This window comes from Agelaius tricolor, unplaced genomic scaffold (genome assembly GCF_023055355.1).
Source record: "Agelaius tricolor isolate 1412-34295 unplaced genomic scaffold, bAgeTri1.0.p SCAF_9, whole genome shotgun sequence".
In the NCBI taxonomy this organism is placed as follows: Eukaryota; Metazoa; Chordata; class Aves; order Passeriformes; family Icteridae; genus Agelaius; species Agelaius tricolor.
Window position 1 is genome coordinate 20,802,281 of NW_027269269.1, and position 13,781 is coordinate 20,816,061.

Sequence of the window (13,781 nt, forward strand, 5' to 3'; positions counted from 1 at the left end):
AAGGACATCTTCAGGCAGAAGATGGAAGGCCATGAAGGGAGGGCCAGAAAAGGCCAGGAAGAGGGGTGAAGCACCTCTTCTGAAGACAAGCTGAGAGACCTGGGATTGTTCAGACTGGAGAAGACTCTGGAGTGACATTATTGTGGCCTTCCAGTACCTAAAGGGGATGTAAGAGAGCTGGAGAGGGACTTTTGGCAAGGTCCTGTAAGCAATACAATATCTGGGAAAGACTTCAGACTTGAAGGATTGGTGTAGAGGAAGGAATTCCTTACTCAGAGAGTAGTGAGGCACTGGAACAAGTTGCCTGGCGAAGCTGTGGATGCCCCGTCCCTGGAAGTGTTCAGGGCCAGGCTGGATGGGGCTTGGAGCAACGTGGTCTAACTGGAAGGTGTCCCTGCCCATGGCAGGGGGTCAGAATTAAATGGTCTTTAAGGTCCCCTCCAACCCAAACCATTCTGTGATTCTGTGAAATCAAATTAGTGACTAGATCCCTGTTACCTGAGAAGAATAGCTTTAAAAATTGTCTCCTAAATAGATTCTTTTGATTATGTTTAATGGGTTACCCTCCAAAAAGTGTGTGTGATGACAGTGTGAAGAAAGCAAATCAGTCTTCAGAAACAGAGTAAAAACAAAAATGGTAAATTCTTTAAAAGAATTAAGCTAAAACAAATCTTACTCTGTTTGATAAAGTAACACCTACTGGACAGTCCTAATTGAAAGGATCAGAATAGGGTCTGTAGAATTGTACATTTCCTGCTTCTCTTCACCAATAGTCTGTACCAGGCCCCTGTACCAGGCCAGTGTTGAAAAGAGTTGTGTATATGGAAATCAGAGTGGGAAGGGGAACTTGACCTAAATCTTTAGAAAGTTCTTTTAAAATTAGTTTTTTAGATGATTTTTTTAAAGGCTTAGCCTTCCCCTCTTCCACCCAGATCATAGCATATCAGCCTGGCATTTTTTACTTTTTTTCTTTTGTGCCTCTGAACCTGTGGTGTTGAAATTGTACAGTCCCTGACTTTATGGCACTAATGCAAATGCACAGAGACTATTTGTGTTTGACTGTGTGAACTTCTGTGCCACAGCACTGACGAACTGGGAGCTCAGTGAAGAGCAACAGCAGTGATTAGATGACTATAGGGGATTTTTAAAATGCTATTAAAAAGCACTAGCTTACTGATGAGTGAAAAGGCTTTGCTCTGGAGTAGCTAGAGTATCTAAAAGACTATTGACAGGATTCTAGGCAATGTGCTGGCCAAAGGAAAAGAGCTGGCTCAAATTGCCCAAAGTAGATGGGTTTGGGTTCAGTATTAAGGTGTGGTTTCTTCCAGCAAAGGCCTGCATAGATTGTAGAAAGTCATGGAAGCCTTATTGCTAATGACATTTAAAAATATGACTAGGGAAGCTTAAAGAAATACATCGACAAAAATCCTTCAGTTGACATGGTACTGTAGGCCAGATGTTGTCTAAATAAAGGTGCCCATTCCCCTTATTTAATTTCTATTACTATAGTCCTACCAACAGCTGGGGGAGGGACTATCTTCCTGCCAGAAAATGTGCCTTGGGTCTGCTCTGTTATGACCAAGACTGGTTGATATCCAAGGAAAGGAAGTGGTGTATTCTACTCACTCCATTTTAAATGTAATCCTTTGGTTTTGAGGTTGGACGTGGATGTAACAAGAGCAGTGAGCCCCAGCATCCACACTGAAATATAAATAAGCCTTTGAGACACTGAGGAGGCAGGATGAACTCTGAGAATTATGTGTTGTTGCTTTCATCTCTGGCACGAAAAATAATACAAACATGCATTAGAAAGAGATGCTATGAGCCTGAAATATCCTTCTACCATAACCTGCTTGGCCTTCCCTTTTCCTCTTAAGACTATTTTTGTTCTGCAGAAGTATTAGTGGCACATAATGTCCCCATTTCCTGAGGGTGGAAACATCGAACTGGAAATGCAGGATGGAGGAGGAGGGAAGGACCTGAGAACAAAATTGGCTGCTCTTCAGGCTCTGCCAGTGGCAAGTTCAAATTTTTGGTGGAGCTCTCTAACCCACTTTTGCTACACATGGGCTCTTTCTGATGCTTCTCTGAACTCAGGTAATTGTTTCAAGCAGTCATTGCCATTCAGATCATCTCTTCTTTGGAGCATTCAGCTGATTTCTTTTCTTCAAGCTACCGTTTCTGCTTCAATTCCCTCTCAGTTGTCTGGTAGATGAGAGCCAATTTTGGGCAACCTCATTCCCAAAATCAAAATGAAAACCTGGTTTTAGCCTTGAATCAGCATGAATCATTAGTGTTGTTCTCTAAATAATCATCTAGATGGTGACAAAAGTTGAAAGAAACTTAGTGTGAAAAGACCAAGTGAGATGTTTCCGAAGTCCAACAGAACTTTTGGAATGTCTGTTCTTGTTGCTCAGTTCAGTCATTTTAACAGTGAGACCAAGGCACTAAGAGGAAAGACAACTGAGTCTGAATGAATATTATGGATTTCAAGACTGGAACTGAAGACAGCAAAACTGGAGAAACCATGTATTTTCTTGCCTTGGCTCTAGGTTTCGTAGTTCTTTGCTGTGTTCTCAAGAGGTTGCTGCCAAGGTGGCTCCCTAATTGCCTGTCTGCGCAGTGAAGTAACACCTCCTGCAAAAAATGGCTGTAGACAGACTGTAGTAAGTGTTGGTGTGGTGCACTTCTCAGAGTATGACCAGTGCAGTGCAAGGTTGTTTTGTGATGTTTTAATACCTAACATGAATGTGAGACTCAAACTAGTGGTAGAATGACAGAATACCCATCTTGGCAAACAGTGGTCATAAAAGAATGAAGGCTGTGTTGTAGAGCTCTTCTCTGAGCCATTTTCTCCCTCACTCATAGCTTCCTAGTTTTGTGCATATATTTCCACATCAAACGTTCTAATTTACGTGCTGGAGCTAAAGCTTGTATATTGTACAGCCTGTTGGTGCAGTCAGCAAAACGAAAGGGAATCAGCTTGACTGAATATAATTTTTTATTCTCACTCCCATTTGGGGAATATGTTATGTTACAGCCCTCTGTTGTTACAGCAACCTTATGAACTCAAAAGCTGGTATTTGTAATTCTGTGGGGTTATAACTAGATGGAAGGTACCTGGTAATCATTTGCATGGAGTGAAGGTAGGAAAGTAGGTTTGGACAGCAAGGTCAAAGCAGTGAAAAAGTCAGTAAAGTGATCGTGCTTCACTGCTTTTCTGCCTTGTTGTTTTACAAAGAAGCATTCTTGCTTCTCTTAACAGGAATAAAAACAGTGATGATAAATAATGCTAGTAATTAAATAGTTTTAAAAGTAGCCTCTATCTGCAAATGCATGAAGCCAACAATTTGTGAACCAAGCTCTATGACAGCCCAAGGCTGTGAAACTGATTAAAATGGAAAAAAGTAGTTTTAATTAACCCTTAAATTATGAAGCACATTCTCTGAAAACCCAAGCTGCCTCATTGAAGCCAGACAGGAGGTTAATAAAAAGAGCTGCACTTAAATTAAGATGCTTTAATATTATTAGTCCTTTCTGTAATCTGTTTTGAAATGACAGTTTCTCCCATGGAATGAAAGGCAATTTCAAAATGATGGGAATTCCCATAGAAGAGGAACATTATCTTTTAACCGGCTGTCAGTGCTGCCACTATATCCCAACAGGCAACATAACCTTGGATTCTGTGAATACGAATGACATGCATTTTCTGCTTATGCTAAATATTTCTTACTGTAAAACCCTCATGAAGTCAAAAACAAAATTAGAGATGAGGACAGTAAGCATATTTTTGCAAAAATTGAAGTTCTTTACTGCAGCTGAAGAAAATACTAATCCTTACTAAAGGATTTTGCAAAGTGGTCCACAATGAACAGTTTAAGAAAAGTATTTTCAGCTGGTTCTTTTTTTCCTCTCCATTGTATCTTTAGAGTGTTTGTGCATGGATCTTGCTTCATATATTTCTAGACATGTCGTGTAAGGCTACATTCTTAAGTTACAATGGGAAAGAGCATTAGTATAAAACATCTCTTTTCTTAGACTTATTAATATCTTAGTGTTGCAAGCCACTCTCACTTTTGCTCCTGCTCAACCCTTCAGGCCCTAGATTTCTTTTCCAGTGTTCTGAGAATGCCTTTAAGGCTGTTGGTCAGCTCTGTGTATGGGTTGTCTTTGCAGATTTGCATTTGCAGACTTGGTCAGCAAATGTCAAGGTTATTTTTCTGATTTGTGGCATTGCTTGTCTGGCCATTGCCAGCACTCTGCTTGGCTTCTTTACCACTTTCCACCCATCAGCAAACAGAACTTGGTATACAATAACTTTAATTTCACTTGAAAAAAGAAGCATGATCAGCATGCTGAGTAGATGAGAACATGATTTTAGGGACATTCTCTTTACGTCACTGTCGTGGTTTAACCCCAGCTGGCAGCTGAGCAGCGCACAGCTGCTCGCTTAGCCCCTACCCTCCCAGCCCTCCCATCCCAGGAGGGAGAATTGGGAAAAGGTAAAAGACATGGGTTGAGATAACAACAATTAGAACAGTCTAATAATTGGAATAAAATAATAATAATAATGGTGATGATGTTGATGATGATGATGATGGAAAGGGAGAGAGAGGCATAACCCCCAAAAACTACAAGTGACTTATGGTACAGTCGCTCACCACCCACTGATGGATGCCCAGCACATCCCTGACCCATGATCAGCAGATCCTGGCCACCTCCCCTCTGTTTATGTACTGAGCATGACATTCCAGAGTGTGGAATATCTCTTCAGCCTGTTGGGGTCAGCTGTTCCTGACCATGCTCCCTCCCAGTTTCTTGTCCATCTCCTCACTGGCAGAGCATGGGAAATTGAAAAGTTCTTGATTTAGAGTAAGCTTTACTTAGCAACAACTAAAACATCTGTGTTATTAAGAGTATTCTCAATCCAAAACACAGCTCTGTGCCAGCTCCTAAGAAGAAATTTAACTCTAGCCCAGCCAAAACCAGGACAGCAAAACATTCTTTGTTTAATAACCATTTATGAAAATGTGTCATTTCCCTTCTTCTTTTAAATGCTGAAATAGGATGCATCTTTTTTCTTTTTTCAGACATCTTCTATTATAAAATTTCAGTGAATTTTGGGGCGTTTGTTTAAAATTAAGTTGTATCAGAGAAGGAAATTTCCAAAGAATTTTTAGTACCATAGATTACTTTCACCTAGAAGTTAATAATGTGGTGATCTTCAGGGATACTTGAGTCTAGTATTCTAAACTTAAAATTCTGTACTAAGAATTTTGGAAATACAACATTTTACACAGTGCTTAACAAAGGTTTGCAGCTGTGCCGTAGAGTTTGTGAATTTGCATATTATTTTCCTTGCTGAAGGCTTATGTCTTCCTTTTGTACAGATGAAAGTATAATTGTCGAAGATAAATTATATTTGAAGTTGATAACATCATGTGTATTTCTACATAGATAAAAGTGCAGGGATCTGTGCACAGTTGTACTGAGAGGAGGTATCCTGAGAAATTAGAGTAAAATCAATAACAGGACAGTGAAACCATACCCAGTGGGTACAGTTGTCATATTCTCTTTCCATCAAAGAAGATAAATGTGATGGACAGCTGTTAATTCATTTCCCCCTGTTTGCACAGTCTCCTTTATTTACAGTATGAAAATTCAAAGGGAGTAATTTCTGTATTACTTTGATTCCTGTTATATTTTAGAAGAGTTTCCTGTTATATTTAGAGAAGAGGCAAGTAATGGATAACATAAATAACAATTAATTTCTTCACATTTTTCATTCTATAATGCTGTTAATATTCTGGAGCTGGGATTTTGCTTCCCGGTGTTAATGTTAGAAACTTGACTATAATTGCCAATGTTTTTTGAAAACTACACAAATCAGTATAAAAATTGTCAGTGAAGTCAAATCTTGTGAGATGGGAAGATATGGTTTTCAGGAACTTAATTGTGTTTAATATGTATGTAATTCAATACATAATAGATGGAAGAAAGAATCTGTATCTTTAATTAGAATATTTTTTTTAAATTGCTGTAGTCTCAAGACATCAGTGTCCATCTTTGTTAGGCATAGCAAAACATGATGTGGAGGCATTGAGAGAGGCTCCAGGAACACGGGACAGCTGTGAATGAATTTTACTTAGGAAGAAAGACTAGATTTACCAGCTGAGCTGTAAAGCTGCTCTAGCCAAGTATGTCATGGCAGAGAAGAGTGATTTAAGGGAAAGCACTGTAGTTATCTAAAGAGATGCTAACCTGGCCTTCTGTGTGGGTTGGGAGATTGCAGAGAGGCTCAGAATCTCCCCAGATACCTTCAGGCTGCACCTGGGGAGTCATCGGGAGGGAGCTGTTCTGCTGTCCATAGCTCCCTTTTTAATTAGTGCAGGTCTTAGTTACCCTGGTGAACATGATTCAGCTCAGTCCACTAACCGTAGAGGTCATTTGAGTCATTATGCTTCTAAGTTGGGCACCCTATTAGAGCCTCAAGGGTTTAATAAAAATTCATGAAAATAAGCATCTCTTTCTTCCCTTTAAGAGCTATGGAAGTTCTTAAAATGGATACCACTAGGAAATGTATAATCAGAGCATGGAAGATCAGCTTCACAACGCCTGATGTTTCCATGGTAAACAAGGAAATAAATGCCTTTCTTTGGAGAACATTCAGAATCAGCTTTTGGAGTGCCATTGTATACTTAAGGGATCCCAAGAGAAACAGACACAACTCTATTGAGGTAATCTGTAAGAAGCAAATGATCAAGCCAGCTATGAAGTATGCTCTTGAGGAAGTATTCCTTTAAACTTAGTTATACATTTCATCTAGAGCGTTTCTCTCAAAATTAAATGAATCAACTGAACAGACTGTAAAAAATCCACAAGGGTTTTTTCCATAAATCCTACTCTCGTCTCAGATATTTTCAAAGTAGTTCAGAGTCATTAAAAATAATCTCAATTAGTAACAGAGGATAAAAGGATATACAGCAGCTATTGAAATGATCTATTTATTTAGTCAATCATTTTTCTGTGGTGGTTTATGTGTCCCAGTAATAGAATTTTTAACGAAAACACATTAACTCCATTATATTAAAACCCTGAGCGATAAATTATGTGTTGCTCCCCCCTTCCCTCCCCCCACATTCACTTCCTGTTTGGGGCGTAGAAAGATTTCTATGAATAGCAGTTATTGTAATTATTGTCTAAGAAAGAAGGTAGGCAATATTATGTCACGCTCAGACTGCTGGACAGGCACTGAGTGACAGCTTTTCATAACAGCATTGTGAATGTTATCCCAGTGAGCACTGCTGCGAGGGCATCCCAGTGGCAAAGGAGCAATTATAGTAGGACAGAACCGGGGGCAACAAAGGACGGGGGGAGGCCTTTTGCTTGATGTGTAACACTATCATGATTCCCTATTTATCACGAATGAGAGGTATTAATTCCACTTTTTGTACTCTGCCTAAATGTGATGAATCAGTGTGCTGCACAAATTAATTGGAATAGTAGTTTATTGACTCTCCCAGATGTTGTGCTCATTTATCTTTTTAATGGTTCTTGCTGAGAGATAATACTAAGCTGATATGAGTCACAGTGCAAAATGTGCAGGAGGAGGAAAGACTGTGTTTGCAAAGGTACAGCATTTTCTCTACCCTGGAGAATTCTTGAGGTGCATTTATTTTGCATCTAGATCCTTTGCGTGAGGAATAAGTATGACAAATACAGGGAAAATTTGTGGAATCAAGTGTAGCAGAGGGAAGTTAGACCCATATCATGATTTCTACTGTGAAATAGGCCTAGAGGAGTCAGTTAACAATGAATGAGGAAGAAGCATTGTTCCAGTGGGAGGAAACAAGATGATTTGGAAAAGTTCTTGGAACAGATAAGAATTGAAAACATAAAAAATTTGGCACTGTTACGACTTCAGCTTCTATTAGTAGAACAATATCAAATACATAAAAATACTTTGTTGCACGAGGATAGACATCTTTCCAAATCTGTTAGAAGTTCAAAACAGGGATTGGATGAATTCCTAAGGAGATACTAAAGTGAATCAATTGGGGGATATTCTCTAGTAATCTTTGTCTTACATTTGTGGATACCGGAGGAAGAGGAGGAAAGTGGGTCACATAGAGGTCAGGCTTGCAAGCCATCTGCACACAGCTCCTCTTCCTGGCACTGGAGACAGGGAGAAAACTTGGCTTAGGTGGACATTCATATGCTTCTGCATTTTCTTATGTGTTGAAATGTGGAATTCAAAGAAACAGCTATATTCAGGCCCTCATCTTTTCTCCAGAACTTGTGCAGTACCTGAACAATCCCAGATTTTTTCTTAATCCAAAATGCGTGCCTGAATTCCTCCTGTGGAAGCCAGACAGATGCATGGTTCTGCTGAGTAGTTAGTGCTATTTGATGTCAGGTTCTGCAGGTGGTATCTGTCAGAGGGAAATAGGGTCACTATACTTTACTTTCTGATCTGTGACTACATATTGTCTGTGTAGTAAGCTAGAACGTGCTTCGGTGAAGGTCTGTCCAAAGTTTTATGGTTGGAGTCAAGAGTTTGAGAAAAGGAAGGGTTTTGTTCAAAGCTTAGGTCCACAAGAACCTGTGGCCAGCACAGAATTAACACAGTTTATCTAGCTGTCACTGTTTTTGATCAGTCTCAGAGTGCTGTGCAAACCCCAGAAGAATAAAAAAGCAGTCCATTCTAAGGAGACCTCTCTTAGGTTTGTCACGTGCATGACCACCTCCATCAAGACTCCAGACATATATCATTGGGGTGCTCTCAAATAAGTGACTGCACAAACCTTGGAGCAAACCTGCTTCCTTTAAAAAAAAAAACCACATGCACTGATGGAAAGGAATTCTTGATTAATGCTGACCTGTTTAGCAGCACTGGTGCCCTATGGCTCTTCAGGTGTCATCACTGACAATGCTTGAACTTTGAGGGAATCCTTTATTTGCATAAAGAAGCTGCTGCAAAGCTACTGGCTGCATGAAATGCTTTGCCACAGCTTGGATACAGCATGGACAGACAGCAACCCTCTTTGTGACAGAACTCTCACAAGCACAGGACTGTACTACTGTCAGTTGTTTCAGCACATGTGGGAGCACTATCACTATCTCTTCTGTAGCACTGAGCATCATTTGCCTGGAGATAGTACTGAAGTGTTCCCACTTCAAGATTTGAGTTCAGAAAAAGTGAGACATTACAGCACCGGCCCTGTCTGGTGAGAATAAACAGGACTTAAACAGTGCTAGTCAAGCCAGGCATGCTGTTTCACATTCAAGGCTTTCCAGCTGAAATGGCTTGTGTTTTCAGTCTTGGGTAGAAGAAGCTTTGAGGTGCTTGGCAAGAGCTGACTCTCTTCTGTTGAGATAGAAAGCAAAAGAGATCAAAGGAGATTGTGACTATATATAAGGAAGAAAAAAATTCCCAGTAAAAAAAAAATTAAAATTTCGCAGTTCAATGCTGCTACGGAAGCCCAAAAAAGTTGAGGAATCTCCATCCTTGGTGATGTTCAAAACTCACGTTGACAAGCTTCCCAAGGAACTCTACTCCCTTGCTGGTTGTTCAGCTAAGAAACCAGGATTCTTGGAAATAGTGGTGGTGATTGTATTTATCTCTTTAACTGGGAACTCAAACATAAAATTTGGTGATCTAGGTACTCCAGTGATGGTGCCAAAGTAAACAGTCACGATAGCTTTGGTGAATAATGTAAGGAGACAACCCAGAAACTTCTGTCTCCCATCTCTTGGAGCTTATATTTACAGTAAAAATAATATGAGTGGTCTTTTCTGACTGCTTGGGATCTTCACAGTTTCATAGGGTTGAATTAGAAGACATTTTAATACTCCAGAACTGTCACTTCTCAGTTTAAAATTTTCAGGACTTCCAAGGAGATAGAAATCATTCCCCTAGCTAAGGAAATATATGCCTAAAAATAGGTTATCGAAAGAGGATTGGCAGCTGGTACATGAGTGGCAAGTTCATGTACTTGGAGGAGAGGGAGGAAGAGAAAGGGTATTTAAGGAAGTTTATTAAAGGACCCTATCCACAGAGGGTGTATTGCTTTGCAGTTGGATTTGGAGGAGTGTGAGGAATAGTGGATTCCATAGCAAAGAGAAGTAATCTTGCTGAAAGCAGTTTTGGAGCAGGTAACTCGCTGAGGTGGCCATGGAAAGGTGCTTGTGTGGACAAGAGAAGAGGGTGGTTGGAAAGTTGGGATGGTTTGAGGTTTCTGTTTACGTAGTTTGGTGTAGGGTAGAAGTAGTAGGAGAACTAAAGAATGAAAGATGAGCGTCTTTGGGTGTAGTCAGATTCTGTACACATCAAGTGCTAGGGGGAAGGGCAGGGCAGTGGTTAGCAATTTAGGGGCTTGGTACTCTTTAATTCACAGAGGCTAGTGCTTCCCTCCTACTCTCCCTTAAATGCTTCCATAATGTTCTCTCTATCTTTCATTGTGGAGTAAGCATTTTTCATTGAGGTGTGGAAGAGGCAGAAAAAAAAATTAAAAAACCGAAAACCTAAAAAAAAACTAAAAAAAAAAAAAAAGTTACCTTTTTTTATCTGCTAAATCACAACCAGCTTTTTGATTTAGCCACAGTTTACTTTAAGGAAAATAATTGCCAGTCTAATCCAGACAAAGGCTGCATGATTCCTCTTGAAGAGCCATGTAACTTTGGTGGGATACAGGGGAAACCAGGATAAGACAAACAGATGTTGTAAGAGAGATGTGCTGGTGAGGAGGGCAGCAGAAGAACATTTGGTTTCCTTGGAACCAGAAATTGTTTTGTGTCTGGTTTTGTGTACAAGGGATTTTTTAGTTATATCTGTTTTGTGGTAATTTTGATGCTTTGCTGTGAGATCCAGCAGCCAAAGTGTATTTGGGTTCTATTTTCTGCTCTGTGACTCTGACGTTATGTGACATGAGAGTATCTGAATTGAGAGCTGTTTTCAAGCCTTCTGCAGATAAATGAGGTCCCTTGACTGAAATGAAAGTATTCTTCAGTTTGTTTGACCTCTGTTCCTGCATTTGCTTGCCTTCATTATGAATGCTTAAAAGTCCCCATCTCTTACGATTTCACTGGTCTAATAAAAAGCTTACAGATATTATAATATTATAGATTGCCAGTACAAATGGTGAGTATTTGTGTCTCCACGTAGAGGTGTCTTGCAGGCTTGATTTTGGTGTGCCTAGTCTTAGTTTTGGTGGCTCAGGCAGCAGTCTTTACTCCTTTTCCAGGAGACTGCTGTTGTGTGCTTGGGTAGTTGCTTCTGTAAAGAAGGACTTTCTGACTTTTCACCCTGAAATTTTCTCCTCTTTGCAGTTGCATCCAGTGGTGTTTTTATTCTGTGATGTGTTGTGTTGTATATATGCTTCATAAAGTAATAAGCAGTGCCTGTATTCATCCTCACATTTAATCTTAATTTTTTCTCAGTAATAGTTAATGATTTTATTTTTCTCTTTCCTCAGAAGTCATGGACCAAAACTTTTGCCTCTTGAGAGAAGCAAAGAGATTCTGAGATTCCTTTAGTTTCCTTACATTTTAGTGAGGCCCAGAGTGCCTTTGGTTCATCTGTCTTGGGTGCTCTAGGTTCTCACTGGGAGCAGCAGAAGAGAGAGCTGTTCCATCCTGCCCAAATTTCTCTCCCTCTCCAGTAAAGCAAATCTAATTGCTCTCCACTGCCTTTTCTCATATTCCCCAGGCTGCTTTTTCCTCTGCTATGCCCAACTTGCTCAAATCCCCTACTACAAGGTTTTCAGATAATTGCACTGAGGCTGCCCCTTTTAATTACAACTCTTCCCCCCTCCTCCCCTCTTTCAGCCAAGTTATTGAGCCATTTCTGTATATTGCCTGAGACATTTTTCTTTCTCCTTAGCTACGCTTCACTGTCTCACTGAAGACATTGGAGCATTTTCAATGCTCTCCTCAAAAAGCACCTGAAGAAAAAAAACATACTGGCTTTTTGCATGCAACCTACATATTACTGTGATATTTCTCTGTTGGGCTTAGAATTGGACAGATGGAGCTAGAATTACCTTGCTTAGCAAAATTGTTATGCTGTATTGATATAATGCGGTGCTGGATTGGGCTACATGCTGCTCCCTTACTGTAAGATAAGATTTTATGTCAGGTTCTTAATGGTGGTGGTAGAGTTTTATTTGGATTTTTTCCCACTTAAGATAATAAACTTGGACTTGTGTGCTTTTTCTGGCTGTAATGCAGGCTCCCTGTTTGACCTTAAATATCACAGCATTTGCTTCCTCATGTACAACATATCAGTGGGAAAAATACTGTCCAACTTAGTAGTGTTGTGCAGTCATATGCTTAAAGAGACAAATGCCTGCATCTGAAATGCAATACAAGTGTGTCAGCTGTGCAGATTTGTGTTGGCAAAAACTCTCCTGTCATGGCTACTGAGCTGCAGAGTCCTTAAAAGGCAAAGTGTAAACTACAAGAGACAGAATTTGAAAAGGATACAGGGGAAATGGAATGGACACCTTCCAAGAAACATCGCCAAAGATGCAGAAAGGATCAGGACTTCAGTAATAGTACTGAAGAGATTAATGTTGATTTGGGAAGCACACCGTCCCTGATGCCATGAAAGTCTCAAAATCTGTGTGTACTGGCAGTGCAAAAAACACCTGTGACTGACTGAAGTCTTGAGGGATGAGTATATGGAAAATACTGGGTCTGTGCTACTCCTTTTTAACCCATATCTTGGAAGTAGTAAATGATGGAATGAGTGTATAAAAACTGTCAGTTTTTGTGTTAGAGTGACCTGATTACTGTTTCTACCTTCTGTTTTTTCCTAAACAGCATTTCTCTGCAAAGACCTCTGTGCTTTAATTTGGAAAGGTATTAAAACACTCCAAGAAATCTCAGACCATTTCAAGAGAGTGGTGTGTGCTTGTTGAAGATGGTGGTATTTACAGAGAATCTTCATGGATTCTAATGCTGGCATCAGTGCAAGAAGAGTGTCGGGAATGGGTTGGCTCTGGATGGTCTTCTTCTTTCATCTAGTCACCTCATTAGAAGGTAAGAACAGATGTTTCACATCAACTTTAAAGTGTTTTCTGTAGAGGTTAAAAAAAAAAGTGTGCTCTCCAGGATGCTAATATCCTAGTCCAGATGAGCATTGTGCACATGTCTTTCTGTTTGATGGGTGATCACTATCTCTTGGGATTTAAAAAGTTATTAGTATTGTCTCTGGTGGGAGAGGCAAACCCTCTTATGAAGGATCATTAGTGAGCATTACTACTATCTATCTCAGAAGTGACTGCCTCAAAGAATAGATTTTTTTTTTAATCCAGGAATAAGCTCCTTGTTTATACTTTGTGTGTATTTGGTTCTCGTGCTTCTGTTCTTGCACCACGTTTGCTTTGTGAAACAATCTCTGGACATTTATACTGTTCGAGAAGACAGCGCCCAATGGGCTGAAATCAAGAGTTTTTGTCTAACCTCTGAAAAACTTGCCTCAAATAATAGATATGGAGAGAATGTTTTGCATTAACAAGAAGAGGCAGTTCACATTCAGCCAGCAGAGAGGAGGGAGAAAGCACTGGAGGCAGGGTAGGGAAAAGGTAGGCAGGGGAAAAGAGGTGCCAAGAAAATGGTAGAAGAAAGCATAGATGATAGAGGGGAGGGTGATGAGAGCAGGAGATAAGATGAGAGCTGTGGAAGAGAGTTAGAGAAGGGCAGAGGTACTGTAAACAGTCCCCTTGTTTGTTCCAAGAATATCCTTGCAGCTACATGTGCTCAGTGAACTGTACTGCTTT

The 13,781-nt window shown here is 40.0% G+C and overlaps 1 protein-coding gene across 2 annotated transcripts in view; it reads left to right on the plus strand.

The window, feature by feature from the left end:
- Positions 1 to 13,781, plus strand: part of EPHB6 (EPH receptor B6) — an 81,104-nt gene that overhangs the window by 5,907 nt on the left and 61,416 nt on the right. For both annotated transcript variants that reach the window (XM_071433070.1, XM_071433069.1), the window contains exon 2: positions 12,823 to 13,041. In XM_071433070.1, the coding sequence (XP_071289171.1) occupies positions 12,948 to 13,041 (94 nt within the window). In that variant the 5' untranslated portion in view covers positions 12,823 to 12,947. The remainder of the gene's footprint in view (positions 1 to 12,822; positions 13,042 to 13,781) is intronic.